This window comes from Taudactylus pleione, unplaced genomic scaffold (genome assembly GCF_031769625.1).
Source record: "Taudactylus pleione unplaced genomic scaffold, aTauple2 ptg000041l, whole genome shotgun sequence".
Classification (NCBI taxonomy): Eukaryota; Metazoa; Chordata; class Amphibia; order Anura; family Myobatrachidae; genus Taudactylus; species Taudactylus pleione.
Genome location: NW_028284443.1, coordinates 37,729,277 through 37,751,160, shown reverse-complemented (window position 1 = coordinate 37,751,160; position 21,884 = coordinate 37,729,277). Strand labels below are relative to the sequence as shown.

The 21,884-nt window shown below is 39.9% G+C and overlaps 2 protein-coding genes across 4 annotated transcripts in view; one reads left to right on the top strand and one right to left on the bottom strand.

Moving 5' to 3' along the window:
- LOC148538101 (methyltransferase-like protein 21E) overlaps window positions 1-16,464 on the top strand; it is a 31,220-nt gene extending 14,756 nt beyond the window's left edge. Inside the window, exons 3-4 of the mRNA XM_088458214.1 lie at window positions 10,929-11,046; window positions 11,186-16,464. Coding sequence (XP_088314340.1) covers window positions 10,929-11,046; window positions 11,186-11,580 — 513 coding nt within the window. The 3' untranslated portion in view covers window positions 11,581-16,464. The remainder of the gene's footprint in view (window positions 1-10,928; window positions 11,047-11,185) is intronic.
- A 337-nt stretch (window positions 16,465-16,801) lies between these two features.
- Window positions 16,802-21,884, bottom strand: part of TPP2 (tripeptidyl peptidase 2) — a 133,389-nt gene continuing 128,306 nt past the window's right edge. For 2 of the 3 annotated variants that reach the window (XM_088458211.1, XM_088458212.1), the window contains 3 exons: window positions 21,515-21,722; window positions 18,761-18,880; window positions 16,802-18,039 (listed from right to left, as the gene is read on the bottom strand). In XM_088458211.1, coding sequence (XP_088314337.1) covers window positions 17,950-18,039; window positions 18,761-18,880; window positions 21,515-21,722 — 418 coding nt within the window. In that variant the 3' untranslated portion in view covers window positions 16,802-17,949. Of the gene's footprint in view, window positions 18,040-18,760; window positions 18,881-21,514; window positions 21,723-21,884 lie in introns of those variants that run through there. The other variant, XM_088458213.1, reaches the window with a different exon arrangement.

Below are 21,884 nucleotides of genomic sequence, written 5' to 3'. Positions count from 1 at the left end.
GGGAACCTTGTCAGCGAAATGTGGAGAAGATGATGTTCATAAAAATGAATTATCAACTCTTCCAGGGAGACCAGCCTCCAGAACGTACAGAGGGACCTGTGGTGGTGGATTCCAGCAGGGACGAATTAATACTTTGTGAGGATTAGGATGTACACAACACTGAAGAGGGTAAGGAATCGGTGAATGAGGAGGATGAGGACGACATCTTGCCTCCGTAGAGCCAGTTTGTGCAGGGACAGATTAATTGCCAGCTTGTTTTGTGGGGGCCCAAGTGAACCAATCATTTCAGCCACAGTCGTGTGGCAGACCCTGGCGCTGAAATGATTGGTTTGTTAAAGTGTGCATGTCCTGTTTATACAACATAAGGGTGGGTGAGAGGGCCCAAGGACAATTCCATCTTGCACCTCTTTTTTTCTTTGCATTATGTACTGTTTGCGGCCTAGTTTTTCAAACTGCCATCCTGTCTGCCACTGCAGTGTCACTCCTAGATGGGCCACGTGTTTGTGCCGCCCACTCGTGTCGCTTAGCATAGTCATCCATCTACCTCGGTGCAACCTTTTGGACATAAAAACACTATTGTGAGGTGTGAGGTGTTCAGAATAGACTGGAAATGAGTGGAAATTAAGGTTTTGGAGGTTAATAATAGCATAGGAGCAGAAAAATCAACACATTCTGTGATTTTAGCTGTTTTTATGCTTTTTTTAAAAAAAATACAGATCCAAAACACAAAACCCAGAACTCAAAACACCGAAGGGTGGTTTTGGCAAAACCAATCCAGATCCAAAACACAAAGAAAGATCCAGATCCAAAACACGAAAAGCGGCCGGTGTACACCCCTAGTTTTAACAGAAGGCCCGGGGAATAAGTATGTCCTTCATCACCACCCAGTCCCTGCTATTCATGACTCCCTTCATCACCATGCTCTGTTATTCATCACCCCTTCATTATCCACCTTCACCTGCTATCCCGATAATTTATCACTCTTTACCAATGTTATTTATGATTATCTCCACTCATTATCCCCAACTGTATCTTTTATACTACTTAGTAGAAGCGGGATCCTGCCAACATCTGATCACATGCTGCTCCCATTCATCTGCTTTTAAATGGTTACACACTCCCTTGTCCTCTATTCACCAATGAGACAGAATAGGGTGTGTTATTATGATTTACAGCCAGTTTGGATATGAAAGCACTGAGGGCAGGATGTATCAGTGTTTGCATGATACATCCTGCCCTCTTTCATCTGCATACTGAACAGGTCTTCCAATAAGTTCTGGCTTACAATGCAGGAAATCAGTTTTAATAAGGTAAGTCAAAATTTGCAAGAGTGGAGACTTTCCAATAAACAAGGCTTATCAGCCAGTCACAGGCATACTAGACAATCACCTACTGTAGCAAGGTTTCCCATGTCTGACCATCCTTTATACACCAAGGGGGTGGAGATAGGGCATAAAGCTTACGAGTCTGCTGTGTACGTGCAGTTTGCTCCAGAGGATGCCGGATGTGCAGCAAAGGTAAGTCTGTCTCCCCTACTATGTGATCCTATTTTTAGTTGTCCCCCAAGATAAATGACTTGGACGGGCAGTGGATATCTGAGTTGACTAGCTTTCGTAATGTTGTATTAATTAATTTTCTTTATGTTGAGGTCATGCCAATTTTATGTGGGGCTCCGTTTGCATGTTTTTATGTCCCTGTTACAGTAACCCATGACCTGATGTGGATTTCTTGTGTCTTTTTATTTGTAATACAAGTTGTCAAATCTTTTAATTTGTAATACAAGCTGTCAAATGAGAATCTCTCTCTGTATATATGTGTATGTATATTTATATATATATATATATATATATACACTGTGCAAAAGATTTAGGCAGGTGTGGAAAAAATTCTTTAAAAAATAGAAGCGTTAATAGTTTATTTTTATCAATTAACAAAATGCAAAGTGAATGAACAGAAGATAAATCAAATCAGTATTTGGTGTGACCACCCTTCGCCTTCAACACAGCATCAATTCTTGTTGGTACACTTGCACAAAGTCAGGGAGTTTGTTGGATTATAGTTAAGTGTGTGATTAACTAATCATACCAAACAGGTGATAATGATCATAATTTTCATATGTAGGTTGAAACATAGTCATTAACTGAAACACAAACAGCTGTGTAGGAGGCTTAAAACTGGGTAAGTAACAGTCAAGTTATGCTACAAAGGTGAGGTTGTGGAAGACAGTTTCATGTCACAGATAATGCACCATGGCAGGACTTAACACAGTAACAAGACACAAGGTAGTTATACTGCAACAGCAAGGTCTCTCCCAGGCAAAGATTTCAAAGCAGACTGGGGTTTCAAGATGTGCTATTAAAACTCTTTTGAAGAAGCACAAAGAAACGGGCAATGTTGAGGACTGTAGACACAGTGGTTGGCCAAGGAAACTTAGTGCATCAGATGAAAGACACGTCATGTTTACTTCCCTTCAAAGTCGGAAGATGTCCAGCAGTGCCATCAGCTCAAAACTGGCAGAAACCAGTGGGACCCAGGTACACCTATCTACTGTTCGGAGAAGTCTGGCCAGAAGTAGTCGTCATGGAAGAATTGTGGCCAAAAACCCATACCTTCGATGTGGAAACAAGGCCAAGCGACTCAACTATGCATGAAAACATAGGAACTGGGGTGCAAAAAAATGTCAGCAGGTGCTCTGGACTGATTAGTCAAAATTTGAAAACTTTGCCTGTAACAGAAGGCAGTTTGTTCACGGAAGATTGGTACAATAATGAGTGTCTGCAGTCAACAGTGAAGCATGGTGGAGGTTCCATGCACATTTTGGGTCTGCATTTCAGCAAATGGAGTTGGGGATTTGGTCAGGATTATTGGTGTCCTCTATGCTGAGAAATACTGTCAGGTGCTTATCCATCATGCAATACCATCAGGGAGGCATCTGATTGGCTCCAAATTTATTCTGCAGCAGGACATTGACCCAAAATATACAACTATGAATACCCCTAAATGGCTTGAGAGAAATAATCGCTGTACATACAATAATTGTGGTTCCAAAGCACAAAAATTCTTATTGCATTCAAAAAGAAAGGTACACGATTTGATCTAGCACAATTAGCGCAAAGACAATTAAATACCAAGAACAGTTACCAACACAAGACAATTACCGACCAAGAACAGTTACCAACCTGATCTCTCGATCACGGTTGATAACTCGACAATCCATCCTGCTCCACAAGCTCGCTGCCTTGGTGTCATCCTTGACTCTGAACTGTTTTTTGTTCCCCACATTCAATCTGTCTCAAAATCATGTTGCATACATCTAAAAAACATATCCAAAATTTGACCATATCTCACACAAGACACTGCAAAAACTCTGATCCATGCACTCATTATTTCCCGCATAGACTATTGCAATAGTCTTCTTACTGGTCTTCCTAAAAACAGGCTATCGCCATTACAATCCATTATTAATGCAGCTGCAAGGCTTATCTTCCTTGCCAAACGTTCATCGTCTGCTGCCCCTCTCTGTCAGTCCCTCTATTGGTTGCCGGTCTTCTACCGTATTCAATACAAAATACTTTTACTTACACATAAGGCCATTAACCAAACCACACCAACATACATCTGTTCACTCATCTCAAAATATCTCCCAACCTGACCTCTCCGCTCAGCACAAGATCTGCGTCTCTCATCCCCACGTATTACTTGCTCCCATTCATGGTTACAGGACTTTCTTCGAGCAGCACACACTCTATGGAATGCCTTACCACACACAATAAGACTTACATCTAGTCTCCAATCCTTCAAGCGTTCCCTGAAAACTCACCTCTTCAGGCAAGCTTATCAGATTCCTGAACCGCCCACATAACCTTCATAGCTTCCATATCTAATTACATCCCCTTTCACAGTCCACACATAACCTCACACATTGTCTTTCTCTCACATCCTCATGACATTTGGCCGACATTCCTGTGTGACCGGATCATGCAGCCCACCAAGAAACTCTGCAGTCTGGCTGGACCAAATAGCAATATATAGCACCTATCCTTGTGTATCAGTGCCTATTTCCTTATAGATTGTAAGCTTGCGAGCAGGGCCTTCCTACCTATATATCTGTCTGTTATTATCCAGTTTTGTTCTATTAATGTTCCAATTGTAAAGCACAACGGAATATGCTGCGCTATATAAGAAACTGTTAATAAATAAATACAGAAAATAAGATACAGCCCAGCATACAGTCATCAGTCCAGAAGCCTGTGGTCATCCAAGGAGAATGGCTGTATGTTGGGATCAGCAAGCAGGCTATATACTTTACAGATCACAGATAACAACAATGTAGACAGACAGACATAATTCCATTGGTTCTTGCTCTTGGTCTTTGTAGTACGCTGTAGTTCATAGGACAGTTCATATGTTGTCACTAGGGGTATGTCCCAATTCTCCAAAAATGTCTTGAGATTGCATTGTCTTTCTTTACCTGGTTTAAGACACTACATACAGAGTATACATTCTAACCAATAATTTCCTATGATCTATAACCATCGAACGCAAGATGTGACTTCCTCGCTGATTGACTCGAATATCTGGAAATAAATAGGGTGTCAGTATAGTACCAAACGTGCCATGTCTACCATGTTGTATACCTTAAATATCATATATGCACACTTTATACCATAATGATTGTCTAACAAAACCTTTTCTTAATGCTAGGAAACCTTTTCTATATGTGTGATTGCATAAATGAATGTGAGATATTTACAGGAATTCATCAGTGTGCGTTGTACGTCTGAAAACGCGCGCTGTGTGTATGTGTCGTGTATCATGCAAATATGTGCTGTATGTGAGTTTATATTTTAACAAATGACAGACAATGAAGTTGTTCTGATCAGAGATGACCAGCAGATAGATACTTGATGGAGTCACAATGTCTGATGGCTAATCAAAGGTCTCTTTTGCCTATTTGGAATGTAAACGTTAGTTCCTTTAGGCATACAATGATAGTCAGACTTATGACAATGGTTTCTAATTTTGCATTTAAAACACTCGTCTGCACCTCACAATATGTGTGTGTTTTTCAATTATCTGCCACAGACATACACAGAATATACACTGGCTAAAAGTTGCAATTTTAAATATATATATATACACTCGTGCGCATCAGATCGCACCGACGCAGGCCATGGGGGGGTGGGGGGGTGGGGTGGCAAAACTGGTGAGATTCAGGGTGCAGGAGAGAAAAGCAGGGATTATAGTGAGATGCAGAGGCCTGTGGTAGGGAAGGGTATGGGATTCCGGCACTTGGGATCCTGGTGACCAGAATCCCGACTCCAGGATCTCGGCCAGGTTACAATCCCAACGCCTCCGGGTAAGTAAGCCTAACCCCAGTACTTAGAATGAGGATCCTGGCATCGGCATTCTGAACGCTGGAATTCCAGTGGTCAGGATTATGACGGCATTGCCTGTGGTGTGATAAGAATCAGTGGCAGGAGTGAAATATAGGATGCTGTGGTGAAATGCAGGGGGAAATAGTGAGAAGCAGGAGGCTGTTGTGAGATGCAGGGGGCTGTGGTGAGATGAAATTGCTCTCTTGCGAAGCCAGGGTGGGTCGTTATACACAGGTTATATATATATATATATGTGTGTGTGTGTGTGTAAAATCAGTCTTAACGTTGTGATCAGAGGTCAATTGATTAGTAGGCCCCCAATGATAAAATATTAATCATGCTTGTTGTGCTAAATATGTGTGTTTTAAGCTTTTGACCATGTTAGATCAATTTTTTTAAGATATCCATATTTTTATGAGTAGCTTATTAAGGTGGGCTATTGACCTTTTCCCAAAACCCACGTTGTTTTGAAACAAAGACAGGACTCTATTTTCTCCTTATACTTATTAATATTCTTGTAAAAATAAACCTTATTAATGTCATGCCTCTGGAGACATTGATGGAATTGTACATAACTATTCACTGAAATTCAGATGTTATTTTAAAAGTAGGTTATATTAAATCTGGCCTAAAAGTATAACCTTATAATAGCTTAATTGGTTTATAGTTTTAATTGAAATTTTCCATTTAGGACAGTAATAGTAAGAAAAATCGGAAGCCCTCATTACAGGTTTAGTCAGTTTTTTTCCATGGGGTGTGAGAGACAATGTTACTATATTATGGGACATATGTGATAATGTATATTAAATATAATACAATGGTAGCTTTTAACAGGTATTTTCCACTCTAGAGTAGGGATCTGTCTTTATTACAAATAAATTCCTATTGGAGATGGGCTTTAAAACAACGGAATAGAGGTAGATGGTCGCCCACTACTTGCACTGCCGGGTGGGCAGTTTGCTCATCATGCCAACTTTGTTCTGAGTGTTTGGATGCTGGTTGCTTTGCTGACCAAGGGGTCTATGTACTAAGCAGTGATAAGAGACAGAGTGAAAAGTGACAAGGTGCCAGCCAATCAGCTCCCAACTGTCATTTTTCAAACACAGCCTGTGAGATGACAGTTGGGAGCTGACTGGCTGGCACCTTATCACAGACTTATCAATTTTCACTCTGTCTCTTATCACTGCTTAGTACATAGACCCCTCAGTCTGTTTCCAATTTAGTTACTCACTACAAGCAGTGGAGGATTGACATCTGGATACTGGCCCCTGGTTTCTCCTGAAGAACAATTGCACGGAAAACTAGCAGCCCTAGATTTTGGAGCAGTAATGGTCAGAAAGGAATTCTTTTCCTTGGTCACCTGGCTAGTAATCTTATCCTGGGGAGGGCAGACACATTGGGGGTCATTCAGACCCGCTCGCGAGCAGCAGTACGCTCGCAAGCGGGTCGATGTTCCCCACTGCGCATACGCACGACGGAGGGAGCTCCGTCGTGCGCATGCACAAGACCCGGGGAGCGATGGGCTTTCCATCGCTCCGGGTCTCGCACCAAAGGGGGCATGCTGTCAATGTTGATTGACAGCACGCCCCCTTTGGTGGGCGTGCCGGGGGCGTGCCTGCCAGACAGAGGCGTTCCCATGGGAAAGCCTACCGTCTGAAGCCGGCCCCACTGACATCACTAGTGATGTCAGTGGGAGTGATTTTGGCTCTGATAGAGCCAAAATCACTCCAGGGCTTGTGGCAGGGAGACCCTACCGCAGGGTCTCCGTCGCAAGTCCAATGGTCGCGATGGTCAAGACCATCGCGACCATCTTTTTGGCCGCTCGCATATGCTGTGGGTGGTCACCCACAGCTATATGAGCGGCCAGGAGGCCGCTCCATTTTCATGGAGGAGGGCCCTGATTCAGAGCGAGCGCTCTGGTCAGAGCGTCCGGCTCTGAATCAGGCCCATTGTCTTTCTTTGTTACACTGCAATTAATTAAAGTGGTTTTGAACTTCAAATTCAAATAAAACCCAATTTATTTCTACATTTCAAGTCCTGCAGCCTTTACCCATGCTCCGTTCCGTGGAGGCACAGTGTTATTTCCAAGATCCATTAGTGGAGGGATAAGCTTAGCAGTGGCTAAACAGGCCCCATCTTTTCACATGACCAGCAAATCATCAGTCACTGAATAATAATGTGACTGCCTACAAGCAGAGAGGATTTATTCGGAAAGTGAGTGACAGGTAGTCAGTGTCGGGACAGTTTATGGGCATACCTTAGTGAGCATCTGTCAAATCATACCCAGCTAGAGAGGCCCTGGCGTCTGAGGTGACACAGACCTTCTGAGACAGCATAGGGTTACTCAGATGTTCGATGTGGGACCGATGTTTCATCTTTTGTATGTAAGCAGCGAATGTGAAACACCAGAGGTGGACATCTCTGTAAACAAGACATCAACTGTGTTCTGCATCCGAAATCATCACAACTGCGTCCACCTCTTCTTCAGGCACATTGGGGTCTATTTATTAAGCCATGTTAGGAGATAAAGTGAATGGAGGTAAGGTACCAGCCAATCAGCTCCTAACTGCCATGTTACAGGCTGTGTTTGAAAAGTGGCAGTAAGGAGTTGATTGGCTGGTACCTTACATCCATTCACTTTATCTCCTAACAAAGCTTAGTAAATAGACCCCATAATCTTTAAAGCAGAACTGAGTCTCCAAAACAAAATGTTTTGTTTTTTGTGTGACTAAAAATGTTGGACTAGCTCATGAAAATTCATTGTACTGTACATCCTCAGTCACATAACACAGTCCTGCTACATGGGGGCCTATGTCCAGTATCAAGCTCATTTTGGCAAAAAATTGGAACCGATGCTTTTCACATGTTTTTTGAGACATTTAAGGATCACAGTGATATATGAAAGGCTTAAAGCTGCCCATCCACTAGACTATTAAATTGAGCGATTGAACGATAACGATATCGTTCATAAATCGTTTGCAAATCGTTAAGAAAAATGTCTAAAACGACCAACGATGCGCGTGCCCGCTGGTCGTTTAGACATTTATCATTGGGCAAACATGCTGGACAACCTGACCATAACGTCAGGTTCAGCATGTTGCCAGATGATTGATGTTCCTACACTGAACGACTGCTCGTTCAGTGTAGCCACATCACAGACTGACAAACGACTGCACGATTACAATGTCATAATCATGCAGTAGTTTTTATGTCTTTTAGTGGATGGGCAGCATAATGCTGCCCATCCACTTGCAGACTATAGAAACGACAGCACGATTACGACATTGTAATCGTGCTGTCGTTTCTAGGTCTCCAATAAGCCTACACTGAACGAGCAGTCGTTCAGTGCAGACTCACCAATCATCTGGCAACATGCTGAACCTGACGTTATGGTCAGGTTGTCCAGCATGTTTGCCCAATGATAAATGTCTAAACGACCAGCGGGCACGCGCATCGTTGGTCGTTTTAGACATTTTTGCAAACGATTGAACGATCGTATATAACGATATCTGAAATCTGTTTGCAGTCAGTTTTGTACAATTTCCATTCTTTTTAATACAGGCTGAAATCATTCAATCGTTTGCAAATCGTTTATCTGACATATCGGACCGTGTGTATGCACCTTACTGTATGTAAACAGTGATGTTTTCAAAATGTATCAAGCTCCTAATTACTGTTTTTTTCTCTGAGCTTGACAATGCCATGATGGCGTTAGATGGTAATTTACTTAAAAGCACAGTGCAGAGGGGAGAAAGCAGGAGAGGGTGATCTTTATGATATCACCCTGTCTTTCATCAAGCACACAGTGTTACTTGGCCAACAAACCAAACTTATAACTAAACGCTGCCCATGGCAAATGCTTTTGACTTGCAGAGCCATGAAGATGCTCTGTGCACTCAGGGGGTCATTCAGACCCATTCGCGAGCAAAGGACGCTCGCAAACGGGTTCGATGTTGCCCCACTGCGCATGCGCACGACAGAGGGAGCTCCATCGTGCGCATGCACGATACTCGGACTGCGACAGCCAAGCTGTCGCTCCGGATCTCGCACCAAAGGGGGCGTGCTGTCGATGTTGATTGACAGCACGCCCCCTTTGGTGGGCGTGCCGGGTGCGTGCCTGCCAGACGGAGGCGTTCCCATGGGAACGCCTACCGTCTGAAGCCGGCCCCACTGACATCACTAGTGATGTCAGTGGGAGTGATTTTGGCTCTGATAGAGCCAAAATCACTCCAGGGCTTGCGGCAGCGAGACCCTCCTGCAGGGTCTCCGTCGCAAGCCCGATGGTCGCGATGGTCAAGACCATCGCGACCATCATCATGGACGCTCGCTATAGCTGTGGGTGGCTCCAAAAAAAGGTAGGAGGGCCCTGATTCAGAGCGAGCGCTCTGGTCAGAGCGTTCAGCTTTGAATCAGGCCCTCACTTTGCAGCTTGTAGAGTCTCCTGGAGTGTCCTTAGGACTATCTGGGTACTCCTTTTCTTGCACAGGGTGTATTTTACTTGTGCTATGAACATGTTTGTACCACCCTCCTCCACTGAGTGCCTCTATTCCCACTGTGTAAAATTATTTCCCCTCTTGAATGACATATGAACATCTTATTTGCCTTCAATTCAGAGACTTGCTTTAAGCCTTTTGAAGCTGCGATAAGGCAGCAGTGAAAGTGAACTAGGTTTTTGCTGACAGCCTCGTATCCCAAGTGCTGTTCCGGCTGCATTCTCTTCATACATTCTGCCAAAGATTCAGTTCTTAAGGTGCCCCATCCACTAGCCGATGACACTGTATGATTGCACAATTACGACATCGCAATCGTGCAATCGCTCAGTAATTGGCTGCAAATTGTGCATCCAAATGTCGGAAAGGACCAGCAATGCGCGCTCCCGACATCAATCATCGGCTGAAAGTGCAGGCCAATCAGCCGATAACAATTGGCCATGTTCGGTGATGATTGATGTGCCTACATTGAACGATCAATCGTTCAGTATAGGCACTGCAACTCCTAGGGGAACGACGGTACGATTATGATGTTGTAATCGTACAATCTTTCCCTGATCTGCTAGTGGATGGGCACCTTTAGTGCAGTGATTTGCTGAAATACTTTCAACCAGAATTTACGAATTTAAATACATTGTCCCCTTGTGGAGGGATCATAGTTACTACCCTGCTGCAGCAAAACTGGCTACGTCTACTACGTATGTTTAGGTGATCTTTAAATATTAACAGGTGTCAATGCTAGCATGCCTATCTGGTTTGATAGGTAATAGATCACATTAAAATTAACTTGGAATTCTAATTATAACAGAAATACATACCTCCCATTAGTCCCGATTTTGGTTCGACTGCCTTGGTTTGCGGATCCAGGAAGGAACCAGTGTGCAGAACTGGAAACTATGTTGGAAGGACAGTGGGCAGATCTTATTTTGCTTTTTTACAATGTTGGGAGATGTGGTAATGTATTATTCCCTGCTAATATACCAACATTATACATTTTGCTTAGAACACCAATTATGCAATTCTGCTGTATAAAATATATACTTTGTCTCATCCATTACAGGCAAAGGCATTATGTTACTTCCTGGATGAAAATCAAGATGAATTTGATTTGAGACACAAGAAAATTCTTGAAATCGGCTCTGGAACAGGCCTGGTATCAATTGTTGCATGCATCTTAGGTCTGTGATTCAGTTGCTTTTTGGTGTGCTTAAACTGACTACAGATTACATAAATTAACAGCTTTTTAATCAAGTGTTTTTGCTGGCGCACACTACTCACACTCATACAGTACAGTATGATACCAATTTCCTCTTCCAGGAGCTCAAGTCATAGCAACAGATTTGCCTGATGCACTTGGAAATCTGAGATATAATTTGTCAAGAAACACAAGAGGGCGCTGTCTGCATATTCCTGAAGTGAGAGAACTGGTTTGGGGACAAGACCTTGAAACAAACTACCCAAGAGCCTATCCAGAGTTTGATTATATTCTTGCAGCTGATGTAGTTTACTACCACACATGTCTGGACAAACTTCTGGAAACTATGAAACACTTATGCCAGCCTGGTACACAGTTAATATGGGCCAATAAATTCAGATTTCGTACAGATTTAGATTTTTTGTCAGATTTCAACACTACATTTGAAGTAGAACTTCTAGCGGAGTTTCCACAATTGGAAGTTAAAATCTTTAAAGCAAAACACAAGAAAGATTAGATGTTTATACAACGGGACATTTTTCTGTCAGAATGTTTTCTAAAACTCTTTAATTGAGGCCAATATGTGTGGATTATACACCAACTTTTATCAAGAATAATTTAATACACAATGGTCACTAATTAGAATAAAAAATAATATGAGAGAACATATAAAAAAAATTAAAGTTGCTTAGTGTTAATTAATGTGATAAAGTAACTTTGCTAGTAATGTGCGCAGGTGAAATAATTTAACATTTTATAGAAAGCTATCAAACTTTAGACTAAACTATGCCAGTGGATCTTACACTTTTGTCACTGCAAAATGCATAATTTATCTTACAACTACAGGTGGGCATTAACCAGTAAATATATATATTTTTGCATTTGTAAGTAGGATTGGCAGGCTGGTGTTACCATAAATTTGATCTGATAAAATCACCTAAAATAATCCTTAAATAATGCTAATGGCAACCTCCCAAATTGGTCTGATATAAAAATGTACAGATGAATATAAAACATTGGTTTACTTTCGGATTTTATGTAATTTCGGCAGATGGATTTTCTTTTTGTCTGTTTTCATGTTTTGCAGCATATTGATCCTATTGAATTATTATGGTGATGCTTTATAAAAAAAATATGGTACTCATGTAAGTAGATACTGTTTATAAGGAATATACTGAAGACATGTATGTGTATCCCCAAGAAGATTCATTTATGATTTGTTTATCATACACATGTACCATATGATTTTTTTGGTCATTCTTGTGAATGTGCCAGCAAATTGCGTGCCAATTTCCTCACCTGGACGACATTTCCAAACTTCCTTTTCAGAGCAGGAAAAATGTGGATCAAAATGAGTTTTTGATAGGGTGGTCTTACTATGCCAACCTGTCTGGGGATAAGGTGGTTTACAGAATTGTCTTTGGGTTCCTCTTCCCATCAGTATCCTTCCATTATTGAAAATTCCTACTGGTGTTACTTGGCTACCAGACAAACACCGATTGTTAGTTCCAACTAGGCACCAATTGATATAGAGCAGTAGCATCTAGAACTGCTTCCTTCTCTGTGGTGTGTGTAGCCATATTGCAGTACCTCATTGTACTGCAAGGGACTTTGGCTAGCTCCTCCTGACCACTTACTTTGGATCAGGATTGCAAGGTAGCAGACAGAGCACTCACTCTGGGCAGTTACAATTACAGATTAGATCAGTGTTTATCAAACTTTTTCGAATCACAGCGCCCTAGAGTATCAGCATTTTTCCCACGATAGCCCTGGGCCAAAAGTTTAATATTGAGAAATTCGGCTAAACGCAAATGAAGTAAATTGTGCTTCTATGTCACCCTTAGGGTCAGTTATGTGGTGGTTGACAGGTCTGTGCTTCCTTTTTGTCCACATATTTTAGCTGTGTGTTTAGAAGGGAGAGTTAGGGGGAGGAGGGAAAGTATACTTACCCGACCCCTGTCGGGATACCAACTATCAGGATGCCACAGATTCCAAATGTACAACCATAGTATTTGCAAAACAACATTACATTGTCCTTCTTGAGGCCAGTACAGTGAAGGATGTCCACTGACTGCGCAATGTCTGGATAGAATTTCTCTATAAACTTGAAATTCTTTATACCCAACTTCTAGATAAACACCTCATATATTACTGAAGACTTGTATGAAAAGTATGCGTTATTTGTTAGAAACCATACATCCCGTCCCATTCCTGTCTTTTCTTTTTACCCATCTGTATTGCTGAACACCTAATAAAAGCATTAAAATAAGACTTACTTTAACTCCAGTTGCTCATAGTTACATATACTTAGCCCCTAAATGACCAGATCCATTTTCATGCATTAGGGAAGTACTGGGTTTCACCAAATAACTTTTTATTCAATTCTAGCATTTTTATTTTCTTGGGTACAAACAGGGCTCCCTTCTGGCAGCATACAAACACACAAAACTTGTTATGTTAATTGTAGTATACAGAAAACAGTTGCAAAGATAGGGGGGTAAAGAGGAGAACTCGCGTCATTCTGACGAAGGTTGCACTAACAAAAATAGGACAACCCTAACTATTTTTTAAAGCCTCATACCAAATATGTATAATTTTATAAAATGTTTGTTATAGTTGTGAGAAACCAGTATACAATGCATCTATTGTTTATCAAAAAGGGGAGACATACAGAAGTTACCCAGACACCAGTTTGTCTCTGCTTTTTCCAGCACTCTATCAAATTGGGCCTAGTCAAAATGGCAGAACGGCCACTATTAGATTCTGATTGTCTGAACCTAAATTTTGGTCTCCTATGCCTATCCTTAGCTGGCCCATGACCGTGCCGATTACCTAGGGCACGGGTTACCAATCACGGTCCTCAAGGCACACTAGCAGTCCAGGTTTTAAGGCTAGCCATACTTGAACACAGGTGTCTTAATTAGTACTGCAGTTATTTTGATTTAACCGTCTGTGCTCAAGCATGGATATCACTAAAACCTGGCCTGTTAGTGTGCCTTGAGGACAGAGGTTAAGAAACACTGACCTAGGGACTACATGCAGTGCACTGCAAAACAAATATACAACTTTCAGTTTTCAACCTTGTAAATAGTAATTTTAGAGCCAGAAATGGACACAAAAAATGGTCCCAAGCCAAGGGTGTATTTATAATGGGTGCAGGGGCCCCGCACACCTCCACCAATATTATACTTACCCAAAGTACACGTCGGCGCCAGCGCTGTAAAAATGGCTGCCATTTTCCCGACGTTTTGCACATGCGCAGTACAGTGAAAATGGCCGTCGTGGACATTTTCCCAGTGATCTGCGCATGCGCTATAGGGGCTGGGCACACTCTAGTGCCCAGAGTCTATAAGTGTGGCGCTGGCAGCGCTGCGCTCAGTGCGCTGCTGGCCTGAGAGGGAGGCTTCTCTAGAAACGCCCCTGTCCCAAGCTGTCACTGATAGTGAGGGCTCAATATAGCAGCAGCGTTTTAGCGAGTACCGCCACCGTCTGTGATGGATTTATAAATAGCCTATTGGAAATATGAAGGTGCATGCTGTACTGCCCTGAGCACTTTAATCTCTTTAGCATAGTAAAGAAAAAATAAATTGCAGACTTGAGTTCTTAGTAAAGACTGTACCGTTCCCTGGAACTTTTATTTGAATTTGACAACACTCATCAAAACAGAATTTCAGCTTCTGTAATCTCATGCTGTTACATTTCTAATCCAGAAAATTATTCTTAACTCTACCTTTTCACAAAAGATCACTAGATAAATTCCCTGCATCCAAAAACAAGGGAATGTTTTTTCTGGATGTCACATAATTAAAAGGAAGAGTAGAGGCTTTAAGAGAGATACCAACCTCTTGGATTTCGCAGAACTATGAAACCTAACCAAGCACCTCTTGCGGCCGAACACATAACAAGCCATTTTAAACACGTCCATGTGATAGGATTCTACTCAGATTCTAGCACAACTAAAATGTTTTGTTTTTCTACTTTATGATCTGAGTTAGTTGATACTTCAGCATAGCAGAGTGGTCACTAAGAACAGACCGCACACATAGTAATATCATCTAGATGTTTTCTCAGCAGGGGGAAGAGGCTTTTGGTTAAAACAAATTCTCAACAAATCATTTTAAAGCTACTGCTTGGACACTTTTCTAACACACTGGTGTGCATTTAATTTTTGCTGAACTGTAAATTTGATGTCAGACAACCCTACAGAATAAAATGTTTTTGTTTTTTTTCAGCAGCATCTGTGTAAGTTAGGGCTTTTTTTTTTTTTTTTTTTTTTAGGGAGGGGTCCTTCTGAGTGACATTTTATTGTTAAAGTCACAAAATAATCGAATTCAAAGTAACATTTTTTTTTTTGCATCAAAGGGGTAACTACTTACTGTCAATTATGTAACAGAAAATATTCTCCTTCTCCCCCCCAAAAAACCCACAAGACTTCCTTGCCAACCTTCTAGATCTGAGAATATTTGTTAAAAGTAAACATAAATGTGGGAGCCAGATGCAAAATCAGGTTGCACATGCTAATTGTGTTAAGCAGCCATCCAGATTTACCTATGAGACCAACAAAACTTTGACTGATCCCGAATTAAATCAAAACACAAAAAACTAATTGCTCACCACCACACAATCATCAATACTATATAAAGGGGCCTATTTATCGAGCTTATTTTTCATAAAATTATGTAGAAATTGCAGAAATGTTCCTATGTACTGTACTAATTGCACAATGCCGGAGACATCACAGAAAGCGAAGCTTTTCAGTATTTGGCCCTGTCAGTTTACACCATCTTTTACGTTTAGGCTGCTGTTACATCCCCATTATCAATTTAATAATTTCATAAAAAAGAACTGTCAAAAATATTGTAAACAAGCAATATGACTGCGGATAACACACTGTTTTGTTATTCTTTGAATTTTTTACCTGTTACATCAATCTCCATTTTACTCAGCAAGATAAATCCAACAAAATGAAACTATGTTAAGTGGTACCTTTGCATTAGGTATTTTGAGCTTACAGTATTTGTAAAGTTGATTGTTATACACAACCAAGGTCATGGTCTGCAATGTAAATAAAACTGCAAGATGCATGTTGAGTACCCTTATATTCATACACAAAAGTGTATGTTAATTGATTTTAAGTTAGCAACAGTATCAAGAAAAATCTTAAAACATGAGTATATACGTAGTAAATAATGTAGATATTTTTGTTTAAGTCTTCTTTCTGGACATGCGATTATATTATCATCTATTACAGAAATGTTTAGCTTTTGCCATGTAAATGTAATGTACTGTCTTACCGAGCCCTCCAACACAATTACGCATAATAACACTATAATGTATATCCTATTTCTCACCAGATGTTTGCTGTTTAAAGGTCTAATAAACCTAAAATGAGTTAAGCTGATCCAATATATTATGTTCACAAAAATATATGAGTGCAAAAATTGGAAGTATTGTTATTTGAAATTTTACATATTTCCTCTAATCAAATGAGCACAAGCCATCTGAGACTCAGATAGCACAGATATATATATATATATATATATATATATATATATATATAATATATATAAAAAGTTTTGGTTTTTTTTGTAAACAAATTACACACATTTCTTAATCTTTTATTTGGGTCAACTTGTATTTTAAGTTTAGTGGTCATCTCTCTTTATCCAAAAAGAAAACACTGAAACAGTTGAGATTTCGTAATCATTTTATAATTGTAAAAAAAAAAAAAAAAAGGAAAAACGAAAGAAAAACAAAAAAAAGAAATATCTGGATAAGAGTTTATAACATTTGTTCTGTGCATGATTTTGGTTTTATTTTACAAAATTCTGTTGATAAACATATGTATAGCTTTACAATATCCCTGAATAAGGAACATTAAATACCTGGCACGTATTGATATCTTCATTCATATACAGGTTTTTGCTCCTGCCTGAATAAACTCCTCTGATGTCTACAAATAATGTTATGCAAGGTATTCATTGTTACCCCCTATATGAAGCAGTTACAATGCAAAAGACTTAACCAAGGTGGACACTTTTCCATTGCTGACAAAAACAAAACACTTGGAGGTCCCTTTAGCACAAAGTTGATGTATGTTAGAAGTCTGTACATTTGTTGTAAATGAAAACAGCAGTGTGTATATAAAGTGTGCCTCTTGCCTACTCACAGGTCATGTAGCAATTTTGTCAGTTGAACAAATATTCATGAGAATGCAGCCTACGAACTTGCAGGAACATTCATGATTGCGGAGCCTCGTGCTTTAGATGAGATAACTAGTTCTTAATAAATGTATAGGTTGTATTCCCATAAATTCTGAATCAGTCCACAACATGGCCGCCACCGATGCTATTTTTTCTATACAAAGAGGTAGGAGTACACAGAAAAATGGTACCGGTACTCACCTAAAGTGACAACTCTGGATAATTCTTCACTGATTTCTTACAGATACCAGAACTAGTTTTAAGAATTAAAATGATACTAGAAAAAAGGTGCCGGTATTTTAAAGAAAAGAAAAAAACACAACAGTGGCTGCCACCAATGTCTAGGCAAATAGCACAAAACGGGTTTCTTTTCCACCCAATAAATAAAATGTGACATATATCATGATTAAGGCGTTAATAACCTCAACATAAAATGTTAAAAGTATGTTAAATGTAAAATCTAGCACTTTCAGTAAAAATAACCAACTAGACATGCAATAATCCTAACCCATCCAAATAACACAATCTATGTTGCGGGTGGGTGTGTTGGCAGCGAAATACACAGATTAACAATTGCTGTTCAAGAACAAATAACATGCATTAGAAAAAAAACATCATACACAGCTGTAAATATTCCCAGTTATAAGACCTTTGTATAAAACACCTTGATTACAGGTGACACATTAAAAACTGCTATAATCTGGCGGATACATGATTGGGATCCAGTTTTCTGTAAAAGACGCACAGTGGGTCCATCCAAGCAATTTCATCAGCTGGGTAAAACAGAAAACAATATAAATATTTAAAGATATTATTAAATCAAACCACAGCAAAATACACAGATGTTTGTGCATGTACAGTATATAAATAAAAGGAACGAGAACAATTTATGAAGGCTAGTATCAAACAGATTTTTGGAGTGCTGTATTTTCTACTAAAGTGATATAAAAGGAGATCCGATTTTTCAGAATGCTGCATTTTCAGGTATTGAGTTTACACCTCTCCAACTCTGTGATAAATAACTTGCCCACATGTTTGCTCACTCAGCTTGGCAGGATTTAAATAAAAATAAAAATTTTACCGCAGTGCTACTTTAAGTGACAAGATCCATATTACAAAATGTATTTGTGCTATAAAAAGCCAGATAGTGTATTTTACTGTAAAAGATCCCTAGATGACCATATCAGAGAGGTGTTGGCACTTTTTGTTGTTTCAATTAGAAATAATTTAATCCCTAAATGTATGCAATTGGGCTACAAAACACATGCAAGATCATACCAACACAGTGGTGCTAAGATGTAGCTCACCCAAACGTTTGCCTGAATGACAAGTGCAGATTAGTTTGTACATAGCATTGGGTTCTCTGTGAAAAGATCACTGTGCTAAAATAGCCATAGATGGAGGAACTTGTGACAAAACCTGAACTGCGTTCTGTAGCTGAGGGGAAGAGCAAAGAGAACACCTACGCCAATAATAAATACAGATTGCACTCACCTGGACACAGTTCTTCCAGTTTTCTTTAGTTGGTTTTTCCTCTACTAGCTTTGTTGCAGATTTAATCCCTCTCCCGTGTAATTTATTTGCTAAGGCATGCTTGTAGACAAATGGCAAGACCTACAGTAGATGGTAACAAAAAAAAAGAAAACAAATAAGAAGAGTTGTGTAGGATTGTATGCACACATAATGGAATTAAGCATAATGCACAGGTCATCCGTAGCGAAAGGATTGCAAATTTAAATTATGCAAATATTCAGAAAAATTGCCCTGTTAAAAAAATATATATATATATTTAGAACCAATATAGTCATCTATTACATCCCCAGCTATTCTAGAACCACATATCTCAACATTCGAGGCATGTTAGGTCCATAACAGATAATCTTACATTTTCCTGCAAAATAGCTTAGTGCATCAAGCAAATACATTCCACACACTACAGTGTACATCAGATATTCTCAGCTAAACAGAATGATGTTCATACTATAATAGCATGCACTGATCTACTTAAAGAGGACTGTGAATAAGCACAAAATAATTACTTTTGTAGACCCAATGTACGAGTGTGCAATGGATTGCATTGGTGTATAGAGTGCTGTTTCTTGATATTGGGGACATACAGTCAGGTCCATAAATATTGGGACATTGACAGAATTTTCAGATTTTGGCCTCTATTCACCACCACAATGGCTTTGAAATGAAACAAACAAGATGTGATTTAACTGGAGACTTTCAGATTTAATTTGAGGGTAATTACATCCAAATCAGATGAGCGGTATAGGAATTACAACGGTTTCTATATGTGCCACCCACTTTTTAAGGGGCCAAAAGTAATGGGACAAACTAAACAATCCTAAATCTAACATTCACTTTTTAATACTTTGTTGCAAATCCTTTGCAGACAATTACAGCCTGAAGTCTGGAACGCATAGACATCACCAGACGCTGGGTTTCATCCCTGGTGATGCTCTGCCAGGCCTCTACTGCAAATGTCTTCAGTTCCTGCTTGTTCTTGGGGCATTTTCCCTTCAGTTTTGTCTTCATCAAGTAAAATGCATGCTCAATCGGACCAGGGAACCAGTTCCATTGGCAGCCATACATGCCCACGCCATGACACTACCACCACCATGCTTCACTGATGAGGTGGTATGTTTTGGATCATGAGCAGTTCCTTTCCTTCTCTTCTCTTCCCATCACTCTGGTACAAGTTGATATTTGTCTCATCTGTCAATAGGATGTTGTTCCAGAACTGTAATGGCTTTTTTAGATGTTGTTTGGCAAACTCTAATCTGGTCTTCCTGTTTTTGTGGCTCACCAATGGTTTGCATCTTGTGGTGAACCCTCTATATTCACTCTTGTGAAGTCTTCTCTTGATTGTTGACTTTGACACATATACATCTACCTCCTGGAGAGTATTCTTGATTTGGCCAACTGTTATGAAGGGGTTTTTCTTCACCAGGGAAATAATTCTTCTGTCATCCACCACAGTTGTTTTCCGTGGTCTTCCGGGTCTTTTGGTGTTGCTGAGCTCTCTGGTGCGTTCTTTCTTTTTAAGAATGTTCCAAACAGTTGATTTGGTCACACCTAATGTTTTTGCTATCTCTCTGATGGGTTTGTTTTGATTTTTCAGCCTAATGATGGCTTGCATTCACTGATAGTGACAGCTCTTTGGATCTCATATTGAGAGTTGACAGCAACTGATTCCAAATGCAAATGTCACACCTAGAATCAACTCCAGACCCTTTTACCTGCTTAATTGCTAATGAAATAATGAGGGAATAGTCCACAGCTGTCCATGAAATAGCTTTTGAGTTGATAGTCCCATTACTTTTGGCCCCTTAAAAAGTGAGAGGCACATATTGAAACTGTTGTAATTCCTACACCGTTCACCCGATTTGGATGTAATTACCCTCAAATTAAATCTGAAAGTCTGCAGTTAAAGCACATCTTGTTTGTACCATTTCAAAACCATTGTGGTGGTGAATAGAGGCCTAAATCTGAAAATTCTATAAATGTCCCAATATTTATGGACCTGATTGTATATGAACACAGATGCACAGGGGAAAATAAAAATCTAAATGACTGTAAGCAAACAGTGGCATGATTGTGTATGCTTTCTAAACCATGCTGGTGAAATAACGATTAGCCAAATTTGTTGATATGGGTCACAGCACCTATTTTACAGTTAGCAGCTTTCATAAATACACCCTACTGAGCTTCAAAACTGGGAGACCTTCGGATCATGTCACAAAGAGGGAAAGAGATGTCCAGGATCTTCTGAGTAATCAGATCTGTTTTTAGAACAAAGGAAATGAGCAGCAACAACATGTACCAAGACCATTTTTCTATTTGCTTTTCCTGTAGGTCTACTTTTTCCTTTCACTTATCGGAATAGAGTATTGCTTGGTGTATGTAGCCTGTAACCTTGTTTTAGAATACATAACCTCATGTAATGTTCATTTCATCAGAAATCAATAGTTCAAGAAGTTTTCGCTAACTTCTTTTTATGTAGTTTTAAATGATCAATACAGTGCAACCTTTAATATAGGGAACTTATTCACTAGAAGCATGAAATGTATGTTTAATCAAGCAACAATAAATACATTGGTTATCCCCTAGCCTTTTCGCTAAAAATGTAAATAAACCACAGATAGCGGTTATGCTGCATTGAACTTCTCATTATATAACATCTAAATAAAGAAAATGCAGCTTGGCATTTTCTTTATTTGGATTAAGTAACGCAGCATGTACCTTTGAATCATTTATGTCAGCCCACTTGGTCACTTCCCAATAAGTATCATTTAATGCTTCCAAAGTAACCTCTAGGTCATCTTCTCCTCCATCAGTGTCACAGGCAGCAGCACCATCCTTGGCCTGCAGGTGGAGCACTTTGTCTGCCAGGCCACAGCCTTTCCGACAGAGTGCATCAATCAGTGTGTTCTTCTGCTTGTCCATGTCACTGTGTATTGCAAAGACAAACTGAGCATTTCACAACAAGAGCGCACACAGGTCATTATTCCCAGGAAAGGCAGAGACGAAAATGGAAAAAAAATTGTAACGGCTTCAACACAATTTAGTTCATTAGTTTTAGAATTTACAAAATTAAAATATGTAATTTTGT